The sequence below is a fragment of the Ochotona princeps genome, chromosome 21, assembly GCF_030435755.1.
Source record: "Ochotona princeps isolate mOchPri1 chromosome 21, mOchPri1.hap1, whole genome shotgun sequence".
Classification (NCBI taxonomy): domain Eukaryota; kingdom Metazoa; phylum Chordata; class Mammalia; order Lagomorpha; family Ochotonidae; genus Ochotona; species Ochotona princeps.
Window position 1 is genome coordinate 37,066,720 of NC_080852.1, and position 26,715 is coordinate 37,093,434.

The 26,715-nt window shown below is 52.6% G+C and overlaps 1 protein-coding gene across 2 annotated transcripts in view; it reads left to right on the top strand.

Moving 5' to 3' along the window:
• VGLL4 (vestigial like family member 4) overlaps positions 1 to 26,715 on the top strand; it is a 120,126-nt gene that overhangs the window by 9,415 nt on the left and 83,996 nt on the right. For both annotated transcript variants that reach the window (XM_058678815.1, XM_004581309.3), the window contains exon 2: positions 5,858 to 5,934. In XM_058678815.1, the coding sequence (XP_058534798.1) occupies positions 5,871 to 5,934 (64 nt within the window). In that variant the 5' untranslated portion in view covers positions 5,858 to 5,870. The remainder of the gene's footprint in view (positions 1 to 5,857; positions 5,935 to 26,715) is intronic.

Consider the following 26,715-nt stretch of genomic DNA (forward strand, 5'->3'; position numbering starts at 1 on the left):
GGGAGCCCTAAGCCACGAGCCAGGAGCTCCATTCTGCTCCCTAATGTGGGTGGCAGGGCCCCAGCCTTCCCACACTCAGGGGCGGGAGCTGGGTCAGAAGTGGAGTCACTCAAACGGGTGCTTCCTGCACGCCAGGCAGGTGCTGCCGGGCAACTTGTCCCGCCTTGTCTCAGCGCAGGCCCCCAGATGAAGGTTTGAAGATGCCACTCACTGGGCCGGGCCAGGCCGCCCCTGGCAGTCCACAGCAGGCTTTCTGGAACCTGACTAAGTAGTTATTCCTCATCTGGGCTGTTCTTGGGGCCTGTTGACTCAAGGGCTTTGTACTGTGGACCCAGGGATCCAAAGAGGGATCCATCTTTGACTCCTAGTGTTGTTCATTGAAGGAATGGAAGTGAGGAAATGGGGCTGTGGTAGAAATTTTCTGTTCTGATGTCTGACTCTTTTTATTTATTTATTTAATTTTATTTAAAAAGTAAAATGACAGGTGTGGCATGGTGGCTCAGTGGCTAAATCCCTGCCTTGCACATGCCAGAATCCCAAATGGGCACTGATTTGTGTCCTGGCTGCTCCACTTCCCTTTCAGCTCCCTGCTCATGGCCTGGGGAAGCAGAGGAGGACAGCCCAAAGCCTTGGGACCCTGTACCCACGTGGGAGACCTGAGAGAAGTTCCTGGCTCCTGGCTTTGGACCAGCTCAGCTCCAGCCATTGCGACCACTTGGGGAATGAACCAGTGGACAAAAAAATCTGTTTCTCTGTCCTGTCTGTAAAAATCTGCTTTTCCAATAAAAATAAATAAATCTACGTAAAAAAAAACCAACAAGAGTGCAATGGGAGCAACAGAGAAAGGACGACTTTCCATGTGTTGGTTCGCCCCTCGATGGCTGCTTCAGCCAGGTCTGGGCCAGGTGGAGAAGCCAAGAGTCTGAATTTCCATTGAAGTCTCCCATGTGGGTCACGAGGGGTCTAGCACTTATGCCATCCTCTGCAGCCTTCCCAGGTGCCTTTGCAGGGAGCTGAGCAAAAGTGGATCCGCCAGGAGCACACCAGTACTCTCCTGTGGGATGTTGCTGTCACAAGTGCCACAGCCTAACCTGCTGCACCCCAATGCTGACCCCAGGTTGTACTAATGGACTATGAAGTGTGAGAAAGAAAGGATCGCACCAATGAGAGGGGTCTTTAGCGAGAGCCAAGGAGGGTGATCTGAGAGTTGGACGTTAACGGGAGTGTTGCAGGGAGCTGACGGTCTGCAGTTCACGGTTCTGGGGGAGGAGTATTCGGGCCAGGTGTCGCACCTGTTGCCCAGGCTGAGACGGACACTCGCCAGATCACCGCGGCGTTGGCCTCTGTTGGGTGGGAGTGTGTGATTCCTTTTGATGCGTGAGGTGGGAGCATGAGGCAGCAGGTGGCTTCCCCTGAGAGCCTCCGACTTGGTGATGGTCTGGAGGGCGGTGTCGCTCCTCATGCTGTAGCCCAACTCCATGCTGGAGTAGCTGAGACAGACTTGGTTGCCCCATGGTGGGGTTCTGTTGTGGGAGGAAAGAATTTGGGCTGGGGCAGGATGAGCAGGAATTAGGAAGGTAAATCGTGTTTACCTGGAAGTCATTCTGTCCCCCGCTTTTTTTTTTCTTGCCTAAAGAGGGACAGTCTTGTGGAAAACCGGCCTGAGACTTTCAGATTTATTGCCCAGCTTGTCCCCAGCCTCAAGGCTCCTCCATTGGAGGGAGCAGCTTTAGAATTGATAACCGTGATTCTTAAACCTGAAGTTAATGCCGCCTGGCAAAGATCGATGCCCATCGCCTGGAGAAGAAACCACGAGGGCACAAGACACGTGTTGAGTTCTCTGTGACTTACGTCCGCATCTGAGGACAGGCGTGGGACGCAGTGCCCGGGTACCCCGGGGGCGGTGGGACCCCCTTGTAGCATGCTTCCATCTTCCAGGGCCACAGCCTTCTGGCTTGAGGTGTGTGTGCCAGCCGGCAGCTTTGTCCAGTTGGGATTTTTGCTCTGTTCCAATGCAGACACCCGTCCAAGAGCTGGTGGGATCTGTTCAGATCTGTTGTCTAGATCCCGGCAAGGCAGAGGGTCGGCGATGGCTCACAGGGAACCTGAGACAGGCTGGGTTGCTCATCTGCCCTGCTTCATGTCCTGCAGACCGTTCTAAGATCTCCCGGGTTGGCTTGGGACGAGCTTTCTACATCTTGGCCCCCTGTGCCCAGGCATGCCCTGGCCCATTTCCCCGCCCTGCCACGGATTTTGTATGCATCATGGGCAGTGCCCGGTCTGACCCTTGCTGCCCCTCTGTGGCTGTTATCCCACAACTTGGCTCCCAGTTTCCGGTTATCTTGCCAGAGCGGTCTCCCCAAAGCACTGTCTATGCAGTGGTCAGTGTCATGTCTGTTTTCTTTACTGCAACCACCATTTGCAGTTTTTGTGTGAGAAGTAGAGAGAGGAGAGGAAGAGTAGGGGGAATCTAGGGAATGGGGGACAACATTTCTGTTTGCTGGCCAGCTTCCTGAGTTGCCCATCCTGACCAGGACTGGGCCGGGCTGAAGCTGAGAGCTGGGAATTCAGTCCACATCCCGCACGTGGGTGCTAGGAACCCTGTGACTTGAGCTATCTCCTTCTAAGCTGCTGGGGTCTGCTTTGACAGGAAGCAGGAGTCAGGAATGGGGGCTGGGTATCGAACCAGCACTTTAACCTTTAGGCTCCATGCCTGCCCTGGCAATTTTTTTTCGAAGTATCTCAGAGTCCGTTCACCCACTAGTTGCAGTGACATTGATGCCTCCATTTTACACACGAGGATGCTCACGTGTGCAGAGGAGACATAGCTGCCCTCCTGGCTCAAACTCAGTCAGGCGTGTTGTCCGGAGCTCACCCTGTTGCTGGTCCGCCCCTCAAGGCAGCAGAACCACCCTGAGACCGGAGCCATAAAGCTCCCTTCCCCCACTTCTGCCCCCCATCTTCGGTGTGCTCTTTTTCGGTAATTGGCCTCTGCCTATTGTACCCAGGTACAAGGACTCTTTTTTTTTTTTTTTTTTTTTTTAATTGCTGTTATCTTTCACCTTTGTTTACTTAGTTCTTTGATGGCTAAGAGAGTACCTGGGCCCTGGCCTTTGTCTTCCACCTGTCTTACTGTACTAGCCCTTACTGTCCTTATCGCGCACCTGTTTGCTGCAGACTCCTCCCAGATCCGCCTGTGTACATCACTGAGCAGAGACCCGAAGTGTCCCCGGCCCAACCCCAGCTGGTGACCAGTGCAGTGCTCACCTGTTGGCCAGCCGGCGGCTCCTTCCGGAGTCTACCCACTCCAGATTCTCCACTTCCTCACCAGGTTACCTGCCTTGATTGATCCTCCCAGCCCCTGACCTCCCAGGGCTGTCCCAGGATAAGATCGGGGCCTCGGGACTAAACAGTGTGGCCTGGGTGAGGAAGGGAGGCCAGGGAGTGACTGACTGCCCTGGGGAGGCAAACGGGAAGGAGGCCTTTGAAGTGAGTCACACACACACACACACACACACACACACTCACTCACTCCTCAAATAAAAACAGATGTTCAGGAGGCCTCTCTGTCACACAGCAGCCTTGCAGCTTTCAGTCCATTATTTCCGTCTAGTGGCTTTGGCCGTGGGTTACCTTGGTGCACAGACCTGGGTCTCGGGAACCAGGCCATGCACCCCAAAGTGGGCCTCTAGTGTCGCCTTCACCTCTCCTGGACCTTTGGCTAAGTGAACTCTCTGGATGATTGTGAATGGGCTGATTTCATGAGAAGATTGTGGCAAACCTTAGATGCCTGATCTCTTATCTACCTAGTTTGAATGCAAGTCGCTTGGGGGTTTATTTATGTTGTTTTCCCCAGCCCTTTGGCCCTGTGCGGACCTGGAGGTGTTTAGATTTTGTAGCAAGATGAATTTGAGCATCTAGCTTCTGCTGCATCAGCATTGGGGATCTACTTCCTTCTCTCCTTTGAGGCTCTTTTAAAAAATGTATTTTGTTGAAAGACAGAACCGGGGCCCATATGGGATCCCGGGCGTCCAAGGTGAGGACTTTAACCACTGCACTATCACGCCGGGCCCCACTGGGCCCCTTTTAATGCTTTGATACTTTGATGTTTTTGCTGCTGTGCATAATTTGCAGAAGTTAGGATGTCTGTTTAAGTTTAGAATTTGGGAAGCATTGTCCTTCCACTTGGTGGGCATATCTAAATACTGCACCGGGGGCCCGATGTGTTGGCCTAGCGGCCAAAGTCCTCACCTTGGATGCGCCAGGATCTCATATGGGCACCAGTTCTAATCCCAGCAGCTCCACTTCCCATCCAGCTTCCTGCTTGTGGCCTGGGAAAGCAGTTGAGGACGGCCCAAAGCCTTGGGACCCTGCACCCACGTGGGAGACCCGGAACAGGATACAGGCTCCTGGCTTCCGATCGACCATTGTGGTCACTTGGGGAGTGAATCGTCGGACAGAAGATCTTCCTCTCTGCTGAAGTTTTCCCAAGTAGCCACAATGGCTGGAGCTGTGAGCTTTCATGTATGTAGCAGTGGGCATCTACTTCCTGAGTCGTGTGGGGCTCAGCGGTGCGTCTGACCCCGGGACGGTTATCAACCCTTTGGCTTGATTTATTTCAAGGTTCCCGGTGCTCTCTTGCTTCAGCAAACCCATTTTGTTGGCTCATGAATCAGGATCATGTAGCATGAAAGCCCTGTCAGTAAGCATTGCCGTAAGTAGATTTCCTGCAAGGTGCAGGAAAGTCCCCTGAAAACATCTCCTGGTGTCGCTCATCTTGCTGAGCATCTGGTTGATGTTAAATGAATCCATTGCACCGTCAGGGACTGAGGCTTCTGTGGGGGCCCGGAGGATGAGTAGCTGGTTTGCCCCATGTGGTAGCTGACGGGTAGATGGCAGGTATTCAGTGAGCGTTGAATGCCGGGTGGATGCTAAGCGTTTTTTGTGGAGATCAACTCAAAAGGTGTTTCGCTCCTTTGTTGCACAAGTTGCTTCCCTGAAATTGTGTGTTTAAATAACCTGGAAGAGAGACATTGGGCAAGAGCAGTTCGGCTTCCTAGAATTTTCCTCCACCTTTCCTTGTTTGTTTTTTTATTTTAATAGCTTCAGGAAACATAGTTAAAAGTAAAGATCTAGGCTTATTAAAAGAAAATCATGCTGCGAGATATATTGATGATAGAGGGTGGTGGTAGCATTGCATGCTACGAACACTGATGTTTTAAAAGAGACACGAGCGACCTCAGCCGTGGGGGGGTGGGGTCCCAGCCTTTCCACAGGCATTGGACAACCTGAGCTGCACCTGCATGGTCACACCACACGGTCACCTGCCCTTCCAACTGCAACCCGAGCTGCGCCTGCACAGCCCTCCCAACTGCGTGTCGGCCCTTGGCCTCTCCTTCGCTGAGGAGGCTTAGGAACACAGCAGCTCCGACCTTAGCAACCACTGCTGAAACTAGTAAGCCGGCTGCCACAGAAGCCGCTTGGGCTGCTGTGTTCGCAGGGCAGGCTTCGATCCAAAACCTGTCTTTCATTATTTGCTGTCTCAGTTCGGGGCCCCTTGTGCCTGCACAGGAGCGAGTGTTTTGTAAGCACAAATAGCACGGGCATGAATATTCAGGATCCCCCTTTCTGTGTGAGTCTGTCTCTGTAAGTTGCTTCCTGGACTTGGCAGGGTTCAGCTCAGACCAAGCAATGGAATTTAACCCTTTCTCCTAAGCCCAGACATCTCTGTTCTGTCTCACTTGATTCTTAGAAAAGTGATTCATGTGTGTTGGAGAATTCATTTCGTCACCTCCCAGAATCCTAAAGGAGCCTTTGGGGCTTCCGTCTGAATTCTCTCCCCGTTTTTCCCCTTTAGGCTCCCACCAGGAATGGAGACGCCCTTGGACGTGCTGTCCCGCGCAGCCTCTCTCGTGCATGCTGACGACGAGAAACGTGAGTGAGATCCTCCACCGCGTGCCGCCCCGCGTGCCCTCTCGGCCTCTGGTGCCCGTTGGGTGTGGTGAATTGGGCTGGGTTTCCTTGGAGGTCCTGGCACGGCATCTTTGCTTTTCGTTCCAAGCCCAGAACATGTGATTGTTTTAACCGTTCTCTCAGTGTGCAAGAGCTCGCACGGTCAGCCCAAGGTGACAGTCCCTGCAAGTGTCTCCAGGTGCTTAGACACACAGGTGTCAGTTGACAGACTAATTGAGCAGCTGAGAACTAGAGATGGAGGGAAAAAAATCATCCAAGCCCATCATGGTCATCAGAAATGTGCTGGGTGTGTTGTGGTGCAAATGGATCTTGAATACTCGTTTGTAGAGCTCAGAGAGAGCAGATGGGGACAGAGACTGCGGAGGCAGAGGTGTCAGTGTTAGGGAGCCGCTCCGCTGATGTGTGGGGGTGAGAGGCCCGAGGGCCGTCAGCTCAGTCGGCCCCAGGAAGACTTTTCCGCCGTGTGTCGCTGTGATTTCCCTGTTCTTCGTAAATTATTTTGGGCTTCAGGAGTAGTGTTCAGAGTCAGCACTGCTTGTTTCGCCATACTGGGGGAACGATGGCTAGTGAGCTTTTCAATAACGACATAAATCGGGGCTGAAGTGTGTAGGCTTCCTAAGTTCCTGGGGACCCACGACTGCCGAGTTTGCTTCTTTGGGGGTGGCCGGCGTGGAGAACACCTGTCTGGGCGGAGGCTGCCACACCCCTGTCAGGTGCTTACTCCTTGCAAGCCTGGGTTTGGTGACTTGGCAGTGATCACGTGGGTAAGACGTTGGCCTTGCCAGCTCCTGACTTTCAGCCCTTGGGAGGGGCTGTCCTGATGGGACCTCCTCCTGTCACCCTGGTCCAAGGTTGTTGCTCTAATGGCACCTGCAGGAGGTGACCGTTAGGATTTCTTTTCAGCCTTCTGAGTTAATTTAGCCCTTGGCTCCTGGGAGAATACAGCTATCCAAGAGCTTGGTATCCCCCACCCCCAGCCCCCAACAAGGAGTTGGAAGCTCAGGGTGGGTTAGTGTTTTTCCCCAATTCTCTGCTCTGCTTTGGCTGCTGGAGGCCCTGCGGCCTGGGCGCTTGTGAGGACGTCAGCTTAGCGTCTTGCAGAGGAGTCTGCGATACCTTGAGGTCTGAAGGCTTCATTATGTCTGCAAGTGGAGAATCCAGGAAATATCTGAATAGTGCGCCAGTGGAGCCAACAGCAGGAGTGAAAGGGGGGGCCTGTAGTCACACAATAGCCACTTATCTAGATGGCCCGAAAGGAATGAATTCACTGAAAATCATCACTCCACCCCTCGAGAGACGAGAGAGGCAGTGATGGAGTTGGCGACCGAGTGCTCCTGGAAGGAGCTGGATGCAGGCACGGCTGGAGCTCCACTCCGCACCCCTGCCTGGGGAGCCCCAGCCTGCAGTGCTGTCTGCGCTGCCTCCTGCCCTGGGTCCCCATGGGCGCCTGGCCTCGGGGTGCATGCAGCGTGCTTTGCGTTGGTGCCTGCCATGTTCACTGCGGAGCGGGTTGGGGGAAGTGGGCTGTGTAAGACCCAGGACGGCGTGGGGGTCTGGTCCTGCCGTCTGTGCTAGGCTCATCTCCGAGTGCACGCTTCGTGTGACCTGCACGCGGTGTCATGACTATTCACTTGGCCCTTGGCGGGAGGAAGGCGCCCTGGCCCTGCGGTACAATGATGTTCGCAGAACATCTTGTTCTTGCCTCTGCTGATTATAAGGCCTCCTCACGACAGTGAAGATCATTTTGAGCGAAGTATGGCTTATATTTTTAAGGTTTTGCGGAGAGAGAGTAGGAGCACGAGGGGTCTCCTGATGATTCACACGACGGGACAGAGCAGACAGAGAGAAGCGGGAGGGAGGCAGTGCTCTGCTCCTGGGGGCTCCCCACCTCTGCCTCCAGCGGTGACCCTTGCCGCTTTGCCCCCAGCTCTGGCTCCTGACCCCAGCTTCCCACTGATGCAGACCCTGGCAGGCAGCCGTCGTGGCTGAAGTCGTTCTGTGATTCCTGCCACCTGGATGGGAGACCTGGGTTGCCCCTCCCGCCTCCTGGCCTCATCCAGTCTGGGTCACTGTGAGCATCTGAGCAGGGAAAAGGTAGATAGACGCTCTCTCTGACTCTTTGCCTATCTTTAAAAAAAAATATGACTGTAGGGCCCGGCGGCGTGGCCTAGCGGCTAAAGTCCTCGCCTTGAATGCACCAGGATCCCATATCGGTACCAGTTCTAATCCCGGCAGCTCCACTTCCCATCCAGCTCCCAGCCTGTGGCCTGGGAGGATAGTTGAGGACGGCCCAATGCATTGGGACCCTGCACCCATGTGGGAGACCCGGAAGAGGTTCCAGGTTCCCAGCTTCAGATCGGCGTGCACCGGCCATTGTGGCTCACTTGGGGAGTGAATCATTGGACGGAAGATCTTTCTCTCTGTCTCTCCTCCTCTCTGTATATCTGACCTTGTAATAAAATAAATATTTTTAAAAAATATGACTATAATCCTCCCACATAAGGAATCCCTGGAGCTGTGCCTCCTGTGGGTGCCTCTTGTCTCTCTGCCTTCCTGTCCCAGTAAGGGCTGCGCCCTCACCCAGGACGTTGGTGACTCGGGACCTACAGTTTGAAAAGGTGCAGTTTAGCTTTATTTGTGCTTCCTGGGTTGAGCATGACTCCTGTCTCCTCCATCCTTCGTCCTAGAAGGATCTGCTCAGGGCAAGCCGGGGTCTGTCGGGCCAGGGCCTGCAAGGTAGGGGCTGTGGGAGACTCAGAGGAGAGGGGCTGATGAGTGGCATTCTTGGCTCTGCCCTCAGGCGCAGGACAGGCTTGCGATGGAGAGGGGCTGCCAGTGTTCGCTCCCTGGATGGTGCCCAGTTCTGCAGGGCTGATGGGAGATGCGGGAGAAGAATGGTAGTCCTCTGCGACCCTTAGCGTTTGTCCAAGACTGGCCTGCAGTAGGGATAGAGCCCCAAGAGGGTCCTGTGCACCCTGCGGGCTGTGCTGCTCACGGTCGGCTGTGGCACTGCGGCCGAGCCTCGTCATGGGAGCCCCGAGGGGAACCGCCACATTCCTTTCTGTGCCCGTCTGCCTTGTTCTGTGTATTCTGGGGACTCCGGGTTTTGTTAACTTGCCCTTCAGAAGGATGGTGCCACGCGTAACACAGCCTCTGAGGGCTTCTCCTCTCTGCTTCCTGATGGCGTGTGTTGAAGACTTGGTTTTGTTTGAAAGGCAGAGAGAGAGAGACATGGAGAGAGATCTTCCTGCTGGTTCACTTAGCACGGCCAGGAACTAAACTGAGGTACCCCCTAGGGGTGCCAGGGACCCAACGTCTCAAGCCATCCGCTGCGGCGTCCAGGGGTGCTGGACAGGAAGCAGAGCAGGGACTCTGCCTTGCTGGTCTTCACTCGCACACCCTCCCACGTGTCAGTTAGTCCCCAGGTGGCTCTGAGCGTGGGCCTCTTCCCACCCGAGGGAGGACTCTGGATCTGGGGAGGCTGAGTCTTTCTGGTTGTGAGACGCTGTGACTCTGTAGCTACTATGTTTTCTTTTCTTTTTTTTTTTTTAAGATTTATTTTATTTTTATTACAAAGTCAGATATACAGAGAGTAGGAGAGACAGGAAGATCTTCCGTCCGATGATTCACTCCCCAATTGAGCGCAACAGCCGGTGCTGTGCCGATCCGAAGCCGGGAGCTAGGAGCTTCTTCCAGGTCTCCCAGGCGGGTGCAGAGTGCCAAGGCTTTGGACCGTCCTCGACTGCTTTCCCAGGCCACAAGCAGGGAGCTGGATGGAAAGTGGAGCTGCCGGGATTAGAACTGGCGCCCATATGGGATCCCGGAGCGTTTAAGGTGAGGACTTTAGCTGCTAGGCCATGCCGCCGGGCCCACTACAACCTTTTCTTCAACCAGTTCCACCAGGGGTTTGCGTTTCCCTATCTCTGTATTCCACCCTTCCTCTCTGCACACAGCTGTGTCATGCATGTCCACCTCTCCTTACAGGTCTGGTATTTTCTCCTCTGTGCACACATGTGGCATGCATGGACAGCATTTTCCTCTGCACATACATGTGCATGTGCATGTAGCATTCCCCTCCCTGCATGTGTGTGTGCGTGCCTGTGTAACATTTTCCCACCCAGGTGGTGGTAGCTTGCCTCATACTCCCAAATACTCCAGCGCCTGTTCTCTAGGAGTGAGGACATTCTCTTACATAACCACATATGCTTATCTTTATTGTAAAGTTATTTAAATGTGAAGGCGCCCCGGAAAGCTTGTAGAAAAAAATGAAGCTAGAAGTGTAAGTTTATTTTGGTGCTTTTTTTTTTTTTTTAAATCCATGCGTAGTTTTTTTTTTTTTTTTTCTTTCAGAATGTGTTTTCTATGTCTTAGGAATTCTTTTTTAGAGAAGCAGGCTCAGTTCACTTTATGCTTTCGTGTGAAACCCCGTATTGGAGCCGGAGCTGGAGCCTGCATCCCGTGTCATGGGTCTTCCAAGATGGTCGGCCTGTTCCTGCGAGGGACGCTGAGTGAACGCGGTCTCATTCCCGAAGCCTGGGCTCTGGCGGCTGTCTGTCTTGGGGATGGCCTCAGGGGGGCTTGGGCAGAGCTGCCGAGGGGGACAGGACAGCTGCTGGCTGGGAAGTGGCCGTCAGCAGAAGCTTCCTGGGAACCGGGTGTGAGGCGGTGTGTCTGGGGCAGGAGCTGTGTTGCAGCTGCCTGGGGCTTGCCGACCTTGCGCCCCCTGTCAGCCCCTGTGCGTGTGCACACCGGGGAGCTGGGCTGTGGCTGTCTGCCTCCCCAGAGCAGCTCACACTCAGGCCAGCAGGGCCCCAGCAGTCCCAGGTGGCGACAGGTGCCTTGAACTTGGCCTGCTGGCCTCCAGGAAGAGGTCAGGGACCTCAGACTCCTTGATCTGCAGGGGCCAGTTCTCCTCCTCGGACTGGCTCCTCTTGTTCTTGCCTGGTGACCCAGGTAGGGATAGGGTGTCACTCGTTGTTCTCAGCCTTGTCTCCAGGCGTTCCAGGGCCTCGGCTCCCAGTCCCAGCCCTGACCCCGGATGTCCCTGCTGTAGCCCTGGGCAGCTCTGGGCCAGGCGGTGGGGTGGAGGCTCCTGTTTCACTGTATTGTCTGCCACTCCATGTCCTTGTGCAGAGGAGAGAATGATTTGCACCAAAATAGACTCATGCTGCGGCTTCCGTTTTCCCACTAGCCTTTTGAAGCGCCCTCATCAGGGTGTGTGTGTGTCTATATACACATATATGCATGGAAGTACACACTGTCTTTACGCTTACGGTTCTTTTGCAGCTTAATTGACCAGAATACACATCTGTAAGTTATTTACAGCTGGGTGACAGTTGGCAGTAGATGCTGGTGTGTTGCAGCTGGACGGGGATCCACAGTCACCAAGCTCAGTCTGGTTTTAGCCTGAGTAGGATGCCGCTTCTCTGATCACACCCTGCCCCCTACTTTTATAAAGCGTTTCACTGTAAGGTTGTGATTCTATAATTTGACTTTTTCTTAGCTTGTATGCCTCAATTTTAAAATTTTTTAAAGGATTTTTAAAATTTTAATTTTACTGGAAAGTCAGATGTACAGAGAGAAGGTGAGACAGAGAGGAAGATCTTACATCCGCTAGTTCACTCTCCAAGAGGCCGCAACGGCCAGAGCCAATCTGAAGCCAGGATCCCGGAGCTTCTTCCAGGTCTCCCACATGGGTGCAGGGTCCCAAGGCTTTGGGCCGTCCTCAACTGCTTTCCCAGGCCACAAGCAGGGAGCTGGATGGAAGGTGGAGCGCTAGGATTAGAACTGGTGCCCTTATGGAATCCTGGTGCATGCAAGGTGGAGAATTTATTTTTTAATTTTTTTTTTTGGAAAGTCAGGCAGAGAGAAGAAGAGACAGCGAGAAAGATTCTGTCCATTGATTCCCCAAGTGACCTCAATGGCCAGAGCTGAGCTGATGTGAAGCCAGGAGTCTGGAGCTTCTTCTGGATCTCCCACGCGGGTGCTGGGTCCCAAGTCTTTGGGCTGTCCGCTACTACTTTCCCAGGCTACAAGCAGGGAGCTGGATGGGAAGTGGGGCCGTGGGACTGGAACTAGTGCTCATGGGATCCTGATGTGTGCAAGGCAAGGACTATAGCTGCTAGGCTACCACAGTGGGCCCTCCTGCACTCAGTTTTCTCTCCTGCAGGGCATCGCCTGCCAGTCGTGAGGAGCTGCAGGACACACAGAGCAGGAGGGTGTGGTGCTTGGCAGTCTAACTGACTCAGACATTCTTTGAAATGGTCCAGGGCTGTAACCCAAGTCCCAGTCCTAGGGTTGACATCTGGCATCTGATGAGGAAGGGCCAGCCCTGAGGCAGTGTCCGCCTGCTCCTAGCCCGCCAGTGTCTCTGCCATTTCTGCAGTTAAATTTAGATCAGATTAGCATTAGAAGCGCTGGAATAAGATGTCCCTTAGTTAGCCTAATGGATGTAGATCCTAGGGGTTGGGGGTTAAATTTCTTGGGTATGACCATTTCTGAGTCTTTCTGAAATCTATGTTTGCCTTTAAGTCATTGCCAGTTCACCCAAAATAGAATGCTTAGATGAAGAACTTCCACCCCCTTCCCTTCTTACTGTAGTTCTCCCTGCGAATCAGCCTCCTCCTCCCTCCCCCTCGGGAGTCCCTGGCCTCCCCGATGTGTGGTTGGGGTCTCTGTAGGCAGCGGTCCTTGGGAGGCCCCCATCTCTCTGACGTGTGATTGGGTGTCCCCCACCTCCCCAGTGTGTGGTTGGGGGTCTCTGCAGGCAGTGGTCTTTGGAGGCCCCCGTCTCCCCGACTTGCAGTTGGGGGTCTCTGCAGGCTTTGGTTCCCTCCCCCTCCCCCCAGGTCTGACACCTGCTCAGGGGTTGTTATCTGATCTGGGAGTGAAGGAAAGGAAAGGAGGCCTAGTGTCAGAGGACCAGGCTGGTGACAAGAGTGGGGCTAGCCATGTGCCAGCAGAGGCCCTCCTCGCTGCTTTTCTGGGGACCCCATCAGCTGCGGTCTGTCCCTGCTCGTGGGACCTAGGAGAAGGGGCATTGTGTAAAAGCAGCCTCTGTGGGTGTCCTTCCCCCGCCCCTGCCCCGCAGCCCACCGTCACTGTGAGCCACTGCATGGGCCTCCTGATGCCGGGCAGGGTGACAGTGAGATGTCTCCCAGGTCACCGTTGTCTCAGGTGACGGAATGAACCCAGATCTGTGTGTGTGTGTGTGTGTGTGTGTGTGTGTGTTTCACCTCCCCTTTGAGAATTTCTTTTGAAAGAGGCCTCGCCTTTCCCTGGTCTGTGTTCATCAAATCCTTGCTGACTCAGCATCAGCATCCCGGAGGAGACAATTTTTAGAAGTAAGACTTTCCGGGTGTACACGGCTGGAGAAGTCAGGTTGAGTTTGAGAAATCAGGCCGTGACATGCTCAGTGGCTCTGGAGTCATTGCAGCTGCCTTTTTATTAGATCAGACTCCTTGCTTCCTATAAATGAAATGGATCCGTTTTCTTCCTGGGCGAGGTCTGCTTTCCTATTTTTTTCTGCAGAACAGCCCTTCCCATCTGCCCGGCTCACGTGTAATTTTTCTCCCTCTGACAAGAGTTGCTGCTTCTGTGTGTCTTTGACAAAATTTGCTTGGCTTGCCTACGTGATAGTTTTTTTTTTTAAAGATTAACTTATTTTGATTGGAAAGTCAGATATACAGAGAGGAGAGGAGACAGCAAGATCTTCTGTCCACTGGTTCACTCTTCAAGTGGCTGCAGTGGTCGGAACTGAGCTGATCTGAAACCAGGAACCAGGAGCTTCTTTCTGGTCTCCCATGTGGGTGGAGGGTCCCCAGATTTTGATGGGTCCTCGACTGTTTTCCCAGGCCACAAGCAGGAAGCATGATGGGAAGCAGGGCCGCCAGGATTAGAACCGGTGCCTAAATGGGATCTTGGCACATGCAAGGCGAGGACCTTAGCCACTATGCTACTGCGCTGGGCTTGCTTATTAAGAGAGAGATTTTTTTTTATTTAAAAAAATTTTATTTTTATTGGAAAGACTGGTTTACAGAGAGGAGAGAGAGAGAAAGATCTAACATCCACTGGTTCACTCCTCAAGTGGCTGCAAAAGCCAGAGCCGAGCTGATCTGAAGCCAGGAGCCAGGAGCCAGGAGCTTCCCCGAGGTCTCCCACACAGGTGCAGGGTCCCAAGGCTTTGGGCCGTCCTCCACTGCTTTCCCAGGCCACAAGCAGGGAGCTGGATGGAAGGTGGAGCAGCTGGGATTAGAACTGGTACCATGTGGGATCCCAGTGCATCCAAGGCGAGAACTTCAGCCACTAGACCACACCGTCTGGCCTAGGTCAGAAATTTCTAAGGGTGGACTCGCGTGTAGCCTTGTCTCCCCCCTGCCTCCAGCGTCTGGCACAGTAGCAGGCTCATCATAGGTGTTTTGTGGGGTCGGACTGGTTGAGAAGAAAATTGTATTAGAGCAAATTCTGGGGGAACATGATGCATTTTTTTTAAAGATTTATTCATTTTTATTACAGCCAGATATACAGAGAGGAGGAAAGACAGAGAGGAAAATCTTCCGTCCGATGATTCACTCCCCAAGTGAGCCGCAACGGGCCAATACGCGCTGATCCGATGCCGGGAACCAGGAACCTCTTCCGGGTCTCCCACGCGGGTGCAGGGTCCCAATGCATTGGGCCGTCCTCAACTGCTTTCCCAGGCCACAAGCAGGGAGCTGGATGGGAAGTGGAGCTGCCGGGATTAGAACCGGCGCCCATATGGGATCCTGGGGCTTTCAAGGCGAGGACTTTAGCCGCTAGGCCACCTTGCCGGGCCCGAAAATGATGCATTTTTATCAGTGCCAAATTAAACTGTTGTTTCTGAAATATGAGTCTGGGAGTAACAAGTTCTGAGCATGGGAATACATTGTCTCTGAAGACCAGGGCAGGGGAGGCAGCGTGAGGTGGGCAGGCTGCTGCCGCTGTCTGAGTCGCCAGGGGCCTGCGCCTTCGCGTCCCGTCCCGTGGTGATCCTGTCCCGTGGTGATTCCCTGCGCGTGTTCGCCGGGCACGGTTTGCTGTACGGAGCTTGTGCTTTGCTGGGGGTCTTGAGACCGTGGCGATGAAGATGGGATCAGAAGTCAGGCTTGGCTGACAGCATAGCACAGACAAACGTCACCTGGACTGGAGTATGTGGTATGTATTTACTAGAATGTTCTTTTTTTTTTTTTAAAGATTTATTTTTATTACAAAGTCAGATATACAGAGAGGAGGAGAGACAGAGAGGAAGATCTTCCATCTGATGATTCACTCCCCAAGTGAGCCGCAACGGGCCAGTGCGCGCCAATCCGAAGCCGGGAACCAGGAACCTCTTCCGGGTCTCCCACGCGGGTGAAGGGTCCCAAGGCTTTGGGCCGTCCTCGACTGCTTTCCCACGCCACAGCAGGGAGCTGGATGGGAAGTGGAGCTGCTGGGATTAGAACTGGCGCCCATATGGGATCCCGGGGCTTTCAAGGCGAGGACTTTAGCCGCTAGGCCACGCCGCCGGGCCCTACTAGAATGTTCTGGAAGAACTTGACCAGAGTGTGGTGCGATGAATGGGATGCCCTGTGTGATGTTTGGCCACTGCCCACTGTCCTGCTGGGTTTGGTCAGGGTATTATAGGACTTACGTTGTGGTATGATCCACCTTCAGTCAGGCTGTTGTGGGTGAGTCCGTCACTTCTCCCAGGGCCTTGTGATCCCTTTTGCACGCCCACGGTGTCTTTGTGTAGTGCTTTGAGGTTTTTCTGGGGGGGTTTGTTTAATATTTTAAATTTTTTTATTGCAAAGTCAGATATACAGAGAGGAGGAGAGACAGAGGAAGATCTTTTGTTCGATGACTCACTCCCCAAGTAACCACAACGGCCGGTACTGTACTGAACCGAAGCCAGGAGCCAGGAACTTCCTGCAGGTCTCCCACATGGGTGCAGGGTCCCAAGGCTTTGGGCCGTCCTCGACTGTTTTCCCAGGCCACAAGCAGGGAGCTGGATGGGAAGTGGAGCCGGCAGGATTAGAACTGGTGCCCATATGGGATCCCGGTGTGTTCAAGGCGAGGACTTTAGCCGCTAGGCCACTGCACTAGGCCTGGATATTGTCTCTCTTAACAGGTGTAAGTTTAGTTGTGGGGTATTTGTGGAAAACAGGATTGTGATGCACAGGGGAGACTGGAGAGATGACATTTAAAAAAAAAGTTATGATTTTAATTTTTGATGATTTTTACATAGTTGATTAGGATTATTAGGATTAAGGGCTACAAGAAGGTGGGCAAGATGGCCATTCCCACCTTCTCTTTCTTGTAGACAAGGGGAGAAGCCACACCCAGCCTCCCAACCGTCTCCACACCCTCGGATGGAGGACACTGATCCGATACCACCCTAGGGTGCCCAATGTGGGGCATGCCTCGATGGTTTTGCTCATGAGGTTTTGATAGTTCAACAGTTCCGAATTACTGCCTCTCCAAGCGCAATGAAGTCTCTCCAGAATCCACTGATTGACATAGTCCACCTTAGAATCTCCGCCCTCCCAGTTATTCACTGCCAACACTTGGCTGGGGTAGTTGATCGATTTGTTCTGTCCTCTGCTCTCTGCCATGGTGCCAGGCGTCCTCTACAGACTTCAGTGGACTGCCATATCCTCCATGTGCACCTAGATAAGCTGTCCACTGTTCCGTCTAAGCCGCTGAGGCAGCCCAGCTCTGACACATGCACTCCATAGAACCTGCAGTTCTCTCCATGGTTGGGGTTCTGAGTCCAATGGTTCAGTTGGGGGGCATCTCCAAAGAAACCTCATCTGAGGTGATCCCAGACCTGATTCTTTTGTGTGCCTGCCAATACAAGGTCTGGCACAGTCTGTCGCCCCAGTCAGCTTATGCACATACTGGTGGTTGCAATTGCTGGGTCAGTTCTGTCTCCAGCCGTGTATTCTACACAAACCAGTGGGTGTTACATTCCAACCCGATCCTGCCCAGCACACACTTGGCCCTCACACAAACCAGTGGGAGCTGCAGTCTAGTTGGAGCGACCCACAATAACCCCCACCAGGCATGCCTCCTGCCCTGGTTCCCATGCTTTCCAGTATGTACAACAGACTGGTCCAGTCTGTCCCACATCCCATTCAACTCTCATACATGTCAATGGGCATTGAAGCTTAGTTCAACCCAACCAGTCCTACCATCCAACCCACACACCTGTCGGCGGGTGCCACTCTGTCTAGCCATGCCTGCCCCAGTCATGGTTCTCATGCTCACCAGTGGGAGTGGCAACTCAAGAGGGAGGTGCCCACTGTTTGCCCACTGGACCCACTTCCACTCCTGGATCTTACTCTCTCCAGGTGGTTCTGCAGTTCAACTTGACAGAATTTGCCTCCCCCTGTCACCTCCCTCCCAACCCCCGTGCCACCTCCACTCCTGAGAGAGAGAGAAAGAGAGGTGGGCGGGGAGACAGGGAAGTTGGTGTTCAGTCTTTTGGTTCATCCCCCAAATGCCGCAGCACTTGTGGGTGGACTGGGCTGAGGCCAGGAACTGGAACCCCATTTGGGGTTCAGATGTGGGTATAAGGGGTTAGCATCTGCTTTCTCCCAGCCACGTTAACAGGAAGCTGGGTTGAAACTGGAGAAGTGGAAATGCTCCCTGATACAGGAAGTGGGCATTTCAGCAGCCCAGCCCAGCCCAGCCCAGCCCAGCCCAGCCCAGCATTTCACCGTGCCCGCCCCAATTCCATATTCTGTGAGCACTTGGAAGTCTCAGTCACTGCTATGGTCATGTCACCTGTGTGCGATATTGGTTTAAACATCTGTGATCAATAGGTACAATATTGAGTGTATTGAAGTGCATGCTGTGTACTTTTTACTAACTAAAAAATAGATGAATAGATAATAGATTCACCTTTTTTTTTTTTTTTTTTTTGCATTACACATACCCATGAGATTCTTGAACTGCTCCTAGTTACTGGCTGGCTGATTTTTGGACATCATGGGAGGTGTCACTAAGAGAAAGTAAAAGTGAAGAATGAGGTGCAATAAAATAGATTCTCTTGAAAGAAAAGTGTAATTTTATGTAAGATAAGCGTATATGGTTATATGGTATGAGAATAAAGCGTAAGGAAAACATACAAATCAAGTTAGAGCACTTCTTATCAAGTCCAACGTTTACCTAGTTAACAGTTTGTTGAGCAGCGTTTTTCAACTCTATTGGATATGGCTTATGTAATGTGTTTGCTGTCGTTGAAAATTATTAACCAAACAATGTACATTGCCCTAATTGCTTGACAGTCATGTTGGGGCCCCTGCTTTGGCACCGTGGGTTAAACTGCCACCTGTAACACTGGCATCCCACCTACCCGAACACCTGCAGTCCTGCTGCTCCACTTCTGACCTGACTGTCTGCTGATGCACCCTGGAAAGCAGTGCAAGACGGCCCAGGTGCCTCTGCCACCCACGCGGGACACCCGGGTGGCGCTCCAGGCTCCTGGCTTTGGCCTGGCTCAGCCTAGAGCCCTTGTGGCTATGGGGGCAGTGGACCAGCAGCTGGAAGAACTCTTCCTCTATGTTAACTCTGACTTTCAAATTCATTATAATTTTTTTTTTAAAGAAAGTCATCTGAAAGTAATTTGTTATCCATGAGCAAGTGTGCAGATGTTAGGCAAATTAGTTTTCCACCATCAGGGAATGGGATGGGTGAAGTGAACTCTGGACGGGGTGTGGTGCAGGGAGCTTATACGTTACACTTTTACAGCTTTTCTCCCTGCTCTTGGTTTTGCATGTATGTAAAACATCCTGTTATTACTTTTAACAAGTGTCTGAGCCAACACATTTGAGTTGGTGTGTGGGTAACTGAGTCTGCAGAATTAGGTTAGCACCCAGATCCCCCAGGGACCCTCTGAGTAGCCAGAATAGCATGCAGCTCAGAGCACAGCCTGCAGCCCACAGCGGGAGCCTGGACCAGGCCTGTTCTGCAGAGACCTGCGTTGCATTTTCATTGACATGTCTTGGAGGCTCATGGAGTTCTGTTGGGCTTGATTCCCGAGTTGTGGATAACACTTGATGCCGTTGGAGATGGAGTGCCCGTAAGGTTGAGTGCAGGTTCTTGGTCACCTCAGCGTTGCGGTCTGTAAACCAGCTCACAGCCTTCTGGTCCCTGCAGTTTCCAATGAGAGTTCCTGCAGTATTGTTACTGGCAGTCCCTTGTGTGTGACAAGTCACCGCTTCTTGCTTTGAAGGTTCTCTTGTTTGGATTCAATGTGTTTCAGAGTGGATCTCTTCGATTCCGTCCTACAGGAAGTTGAGGTTCCTGGAAGCTGCATTTACGCCTTTTGCTCAGCTTGTAGGGTTTCTGGCTGTTCAGATAATCTCTGCTGCCTGCTTCCTCCTCCTCTGCCTCCCACAGCGGTGCTGTCCCGCAGGCTCCTTGGATTTCCTGTGTGCTCAATCTTTATTTTCTCTCTGCTTCTCAGACATAATCATTGTAGTTGACCTATGTTTGAGTTTGTTGATCTTCTTTTTCTCCTGCTCAAGTTCATTTTGAATCCTCTCTTTGGGGCCCAGTGCAGTGGCCTGGCACCCAAAGTCCTCACTTTGAACTTGCCGGGATCCCATATGGGCACCAGTTCTAATCCTGCCGGCTCCACTTCCTGTCCAGCTCCCTGCTTGTGGCCTGAGAAAGCAGTCGAGGACGGCCCAAAGCCTTGGGACCCTTCACCCGCGTGGGAGACCTGGAGGAAGTTCCTGGCTCCTGGCTTCGGTTCAGTACAGTACCGGCCGTTGTGGTTACTTGGGGAGTGAATCATCGAACATAAGATCTTCCTCTCTGTCTCTCGTCCTCTCTATATATCTGACTTTGCAATAAAAATAAATAAATCTTTAAAAAATAAAATAAATCTCTCTTTGATTTTTGTCTTTTTTTCCCTTCTCTCTCTCTCTCCATCTTTCTCTTTTTCTCTATTATGTACAGTTTCCCTTGGCATCTTCCTTAGTGCTTTGTGCCTCTCTCAGACAGTCATGTTCAAGTCTTGTTCTAGTGGGTTGCCCTCTGTTTGTACTCAGGAATGGTTCCTCTTGCTGTGTGTTCTTCCTTAGGGGAGCCATACCGTCCCTTTGCTGAAACCCAAGCAGTGCTGGATTCTGCCCCCTCTCCAGGGTTTTCTGATTGTTGCTTTTTTTTTTTGGCAGTTTCTTGCCAGGTTAAAGTATCAATGTAAATTAAGACCTTTTCTGAGCCTGGGCGATTGTTGTATCTTTCCAGATTCCTCCTCAGATGAAGTCACCTTTGAATGTCACAGTTCACAGGGGACTTCCCAAAGGGGGGAAAAATACTGAAGTCTAGGGAGAGGGAGAAATGCCAGCCCTTATTTTATTATTTCTTAAATAATAAATTTATATGATTTTTAATGATGTTTACATTGTTGAGAAGAATGTCTGCCCGTGTGGACCACTGATTAGGATGGGAAGGGTGAAAGAATAAAGAAAAGTTAATGAGACTACGTTTCCAATTCTTCTTTTTCCTTCCTGTATTTGAGGGAAGGGGAAGAGAAGGGGAGATCGCTGTTCCTACAACCTAACTGTGTCGGTACCCGGGGGTGGGGGACGCCACTCGATGTGGCCCCTTTTCTTAACCCCCTGAAAACTACTTTAGCAGGAGTGCCAGGGGCGCACAGTCGTGGCTGCTGCCTGTGTGTCCGAGGCTCCACAGCTGGAAACAGCTGGCAGTGCCTGAAGCCAGATTTCCTGTGGTGCTTCAAGGGTAGCATCCTGGTCACCCCTCGCTGGCTCCTGCAGGTGCTGGCACACATGCAAGGCCGAGTGACCACGAGTCCCATTAAACATTGCTTTCAGTGGCGAAAGGAAGACCAAGACTGCCCTTTCTGAGCCCCTACGTGTGCAGTTCCGCTTGTGTCTCTTAGTCCGCCTGTCTTTTTTCCTACTTCCCCCCTTTTATTTAACAGTTTGTTCTCTTTCATCCTTTTCTAGCTTTTAATTTTGGGAAAATGAAAAAAAGAAGTGTAAGCGAAAGGTAGAGAGAGAGCAAAAGTGAGAGAGAGAAAGTGCTTCAATGGACTCACTTCCCAAATGGCTGCGGCAGCCAGGGCTGGTTCAGATCAGAGAGGGGAACCAGGAACTCCGGCCACGTCTCCTGCCTGGGTGGCAGCAGGCCACCTCGTCCCCCACTGCTGCCCCGGGCAGGGAGTTGGACTGCAAGTGGAACAGCCTGGGCTTAAGCCACACTCTGATACGGGCTGCACCACAGCTCTGACCCCATGGTGGGAAATCTTTAAATTCAGAAAATAAATATAGTTGACTTTTGATCTGGGTTCCACACCTGCGGATTCAGAATGTTCAGGGGGAAAAGAAAATTGTCTTCACTGAGCATGTGCAGACTAATTTTCTTGTCATTGTTCTCCAACTAATACAAGCCTGCCTACATAGCGTGACCATAGAGAAGGAGAGACAGAAAGATCTTCCACGCGCTGCTTTATTCCCCAAGTGGCTGCAAAGGCCAGAGCTGAGCCAATCTGAAGCCAGGAGCCGGGAACCTCCTCTGAGTCTCCCACACGGGTGCAGGGTCCCAAGGCTTTGGGCCGTCCTTGACTGCTTTCCCAGGCCACAAGCAGGGAGCTGGATGGGAAGTGGAGCAGCTAGAACACAAACTGGTACCCATGTGAGATCCTGGCATGTGCAAGACAAGGACTTTAGCCATTAGGTTACTGTGCTGGACCCCTGTACATAATTCAGAGGCGGCTTGTTGAAGTCAAGCAGCGTTGACCTAACGGGGCTCAGGAGTATGTTTGCAGAGACCTGCATTTCAGCCCCTGACTGGCAGAAAAATGTATCCTTTATTTAACCTCCTTTGTGTTTGGTTTCTCTGCCGGCTTCAGATGAGATTCGTAGGAGATGATCTTGTGGAAAAACCACTTTAAAAGAAAGCCTGAAAGGTTGTTACAAAACAGGGTCTTGAGAAATCAAGGGAAAGGTGGTGTTGAACTCACCCTCAGGCGTTGAGTGTGACTGTCCCAGAGGGCGGTTAGAATGAGTAGGCCCCGCACTGAGGTCACAGGTGGCACTGGACAACACAAGAACCCCTCAAGCTCAGCTGTTTTGGGGGGCAGGGGTCAGGGCAGGTGATGGATCAAGAAGGCAATAGTGCAGCATCTATAAATGTTCTGGGTATTGACAAGTACTCTTCAGGGACCAAATGGGACCTTTGGGTTGTTGTAAGGGAACTCTAGAATGCATTTTTTAAAATGTCCTCAGCCCTACTGGAATCCTTGGGTTTACTCCCTACCCCCTCCAATGATGTTACTTTCCTGCGGGCTTCCTGTCGGAGGCAGCGGGTGGCTGGGGCTGTTAGATTTCTAACATCCATGGGAGACCCTCCGTTGCATTTTGGGTCCCTGGATTTGATCTGCTCAAGCATGGCTGTCGCAGATATTTGTAAAATAAATCCTCAAGTGGAAGATGTTTATGTGTCTCCCTGTTTATCCTTTTTCTTTAGAGTAAAAAATAGAAAAAATAAAGAAATAAAAGGCGGGTTTGATTGTGCATAGTGGTTCCTTCCTGTACTGAGTAGTAGTGATCTGCTGCTAACCCGGCCGGGGAGAATGAGGTGAGGGACACTGGCCTTTTAAATTTTACATATTTACTTTTATTTAAAAGAGTGAGAGAAAAAGAGATATCTTCAGTCTACTAATGGACTCTGAAATGCCTACTACGTCTAGGCCTGGACCAGACACAAGCCAGGAGCAAGGAACTCCATCTGGGCCAAACCGAACCCGGGCCATGGGATAGCACAAGCTGCCCTCCCAGATGTGCATTAGCAGGAAGCTGGCATTGGAAGCAGAGCTGGGGAGGTACCCAGATATGGCTTGTAGGCATCCCAATGGCATCTTTTTTTTTTTTAAGATGTGTTTATTTTTATTGAAAAGTCAGATATACAGAGAGAAGGAGAGACAGAAAGATCTTCCGTCCATTGATTCACTCCCCAAGTACCCACAATAGCCGGAGCTGAGCCAATCCGAAGCCAGAAGCCAGGAGCTTCTTCAGGGTCTCCCACATGGATCCTAATGACTGCTTTCCCAGGCCACAAACAGGGAGTTGAATGGGAAGTGGAGCAGCCGGTGTTAGAATCGGCACCCATATGGGATCCTGGCACATACAAGATGAGTATTTAACCACTAGGTTACTGTGCTGGGCCCACATCCTAATAGCATCTTAATTTGTATGCTAAAAGGCCATGCTGAATCTGTTGTTCTAGATTGAGTGCTGTGAGTAGCTGGCCTAGGAATTCAGAGTGATGTCTGTCCTTTTCTTTCTCAGTCCAGGTAATGAGTTCAACATTCTCTTTTTTCTTTTTATAGATTTTTGGTGTGTGTGTTGGGCAGCTGGGGAATCAATGATTGCTTAGGTCAATGTTTATAAATAGAGAGTGTTTCTTTCTTGGGATCGACTGCCTCTGCCTTCTGTGTACTATTGGAAATTGCGCGTGGGCAGAGCAGCCAGGAGAGCCGGTGCCCGTGGCCTCCAGTATGTGACCTTCCCTCTCTGTTCTGTGAGTTGTTGGTCACTGCATGGCTTCCATGACCTTGGCTATGAAGTGAAGGCGCTGGAGAGAGCTGACTGGAGGTCCCCGGCTGCGTCGAGAGTTCTGGCCACATCCCGGGCGGGACCGCGCTGCTGCAGGTGGGGACCTGTGCTGCCCCTGCGGAGCTGGCAGGATGCTGTTCCTGCCCGTGCTCTGAAGGCTCACAGAGAACTGTCAGGAATTTGCCAGGCATTGTTGCCCCAGGGATGTGCATGGAGCACAAAGATATTTTGAAGAAAGAAAATAGTAGGACGGTGGAATCTGCAGTGGGAAGAGTACTGACCGCATGCATGCGCTCTCTTCTCAAGCTGTTAGAAATGCTGTGAACAGAAAATCGAATTACTGCTGAGGTGTCTGAAGGCCTTCTGCGATCCGGATTTATTAGAAGGCGACCCACGGGGTTCCAGTTCTTGTTGTATGGTGACGTCACATTTCTGCTTTATAGAGAGAGCTCATTATTGCCCTCCCTGTAGGTCGAATGGTGGAAATCACAGCAGAATTTCAGAAAGTGAAGAATTTCTTGATGGTTTTCTCCCTCGTTGGCATGATACCTATATGGTATGCCACTTGCCATCCTCAACAACTGGGAAAACGCCCCAGGGCAGGGTGGGGCGGGAGGGCTCCCTATGCTCTGTGGGAGATCCACAGATGAATGGGATTTCTTGTTCCTGGTGGGGCTTTGGCGGCGGCTGGAGGGCAGGGCCAGGCAGGAAGTGAAACCTGAGGCCAGAGTGAACTTCATGGAAACTGCAGCAGTAATCCTGTTGCTGAGCGGCAGGGATTTTAGGCAAATACCCTTTCCTCTCCCCCGCCCCCCAAAAAAGTAGGCATTTTGAGAAACCTATTTTTAAGAGGCGTGTGGCTGGGATCCTGGGCTCTGAGCCAGGGTCTGGCTGCATGGAATTTTCCCAGTTGGAGTGAAAAAGAAAAACGGTTTTTGGATACTGTATCCTCAGAAAGACTCCTTTGGGGGCTGTTGGCTGCCTGGGACATGTTCTCCAGCCCTCTGCAGCTGCAGCGTGGCGGCCTCCAGAGCTGCTGGCACTGCAGAAGGCTGAGACACAAACGTTTCAACAGCAATCCTGGAGTGAGCTGCTCGAGCCCTGCCCAGAAGCCCAGGTCTGCACCACGGGACGGGACGGTGCAGATGTTCTTCCACGTCCTTGATCTCTCCCTTGACCAGGCGAGTCAGTGAGCACAGGCTTCTCTTGCGGAGGAAGCTGTGACCCGTTGATCTGAACGCCCCCTCCTGGGGGCAGCCCTGTTGATCTGAACGCCCCCTCCTGGGGGCAGCCATTTGGCTTCGTGGCTGCAGTGTCTGTGTCCCACAGTGGAACGCCTGGTTTCCCTGCCAGCCTCGGGCTCCTGGCACCAGCTTCCTGCCAGTTTGTATCGAGGGAAGCAGCTGTAATGGCTCAGCCCAGGGGCGGTCCTACCACCCCATGTGGGAGTCCATCCTGTGATGAGGCTGCAGGCTTCCGACCATGGCCTGATTATGTTCCTGTGAATCAGCAGTGAGAACTCCTCTCTCTCTCTTCTCTAATATTATTATTATTCATGATAATAATATTGCATGCTTTAATTCTTCATGAAAGTAATAGATGTGTAAGACAGGGCTGGTTGCTCGTGGGCCTCAACCCACCAGGGTCATCACAGGTGCCCTCCCCACCCCGGTGATCCCAAGGGTGTGGGCTCATTCCTATCCAGCACCTGCTACTGCTGGTCGCTCCTTCCAAGCCTACCGCATTTGTCTTCATCTGAAACATGAAGGTGAGCCCTCCTAATATGTGTTAGAGATGTTATTGTGTGATTTATACGCGATTCAAAAAGGAAAGCATAGTTAGGGCATGAGTGTGTGAGCAACTTGGTGACAGGCACGTGACTAAGCTGCAGTCCTCCAGGCGACTTGTCTGTGTCCCGCATGCAGAGCTCAAGGGCTTTGAGAGTGGCGGCACTTTGTGCTGAAGCAGCTGGAGCTTTCCTCAGTTTACACGTAAAGATGCCGAGGCCCCAACAGTACAGCTTGTGTGAGGTCTGGTGTACACGCGCGCACACACACACACACACACACACACACTCACTCTCATACTTAGAAACAGATAGTGCCCCACCCCCACCCCGGTGCCTTCCCACACACCTGTGTGGGCGGAGCTTCACCTGCTACAGGAGGGAATCTGTTCAGGGTCGACAGCTTCAGCAGAGTGTCCTACAGCCAGGAACCTGGAAGGGAAGCCCTGCAGCCTCTCAGCTGGGGGTGCATAGAATGTTCCAGGAGAATCCGTTTTATGAGTTGGGTAGGAAAGAATGCTGTTCAAGCAGAAAAGGTTCCAAGGGGGTCGCAGACTGCAGAGGAAAATTAAGATTTCCCAAGAGCCATTCTGAGCAGAGGCAAGACTCTGAACTTAGTTTTTTTTTTCTTTTTATTTTCAAATGCCAAATTAATTAAATGCTTATTGGTGGGGAGCCGTGGGCTGGGTGCAGAGGACATAGGGGTGACACGCATGGGGCAGCCGGGAAGCACGTTCTGCCCTGCAGAGTACAGGTTGGGAGGTGCGGCCCTCGCTGTCCCGGCTGCCGTGCTGGGGGCCCTGCTGCCCTGGTGGCAGTGCTGGGGGCCCTCAACTGCCCTGGCTGCCGTGCTGGGGGCCCTGCTGCCCTGGTGGCAGTTCTGGGGGCCCTCGCTGCCCTGGCTGCTGTGCTGGGGGCCCTGCTGCCCTGGTGGCAGTGCTGGGGGCCCTCGCTGCTCTGGCTGCTGTGCTGGGGGCCCTGCTGCCCTGGTGGCAGTGCTGGGGGCCCTCGCTGCCCCGGCTGCTGTGCTGGGGGCCCTCGCTGCCCTGGTGGCAGTGCTGGGGGCCCTCGCTGCCCCGGCTGCCGTGCTGGGGGCCCTCGCTGCCCCGGCTGCCGTGCTGGGGGCCCTGCTGCCCCGGCTGCTGTGCTGGGGGCCCTCGCTGCCCTGGTGGCAGTGCTGGGGGCCCTCGCTGCCCCGGCTGCCGTGCTGGGGGCCTTGCTGTGCTGGAAGTTGTGCTGGGGCTGCGGGAAGAGGGCATTATTCTGGCCTGTCTGGGGTTGGGATCAGGATTGGTGTGGGGAAAAGGGAGCAGTCAGGAAGATGCATGAATCCACAGTGCCATGCTGCAAAAACAGTGTTGGTGTGCG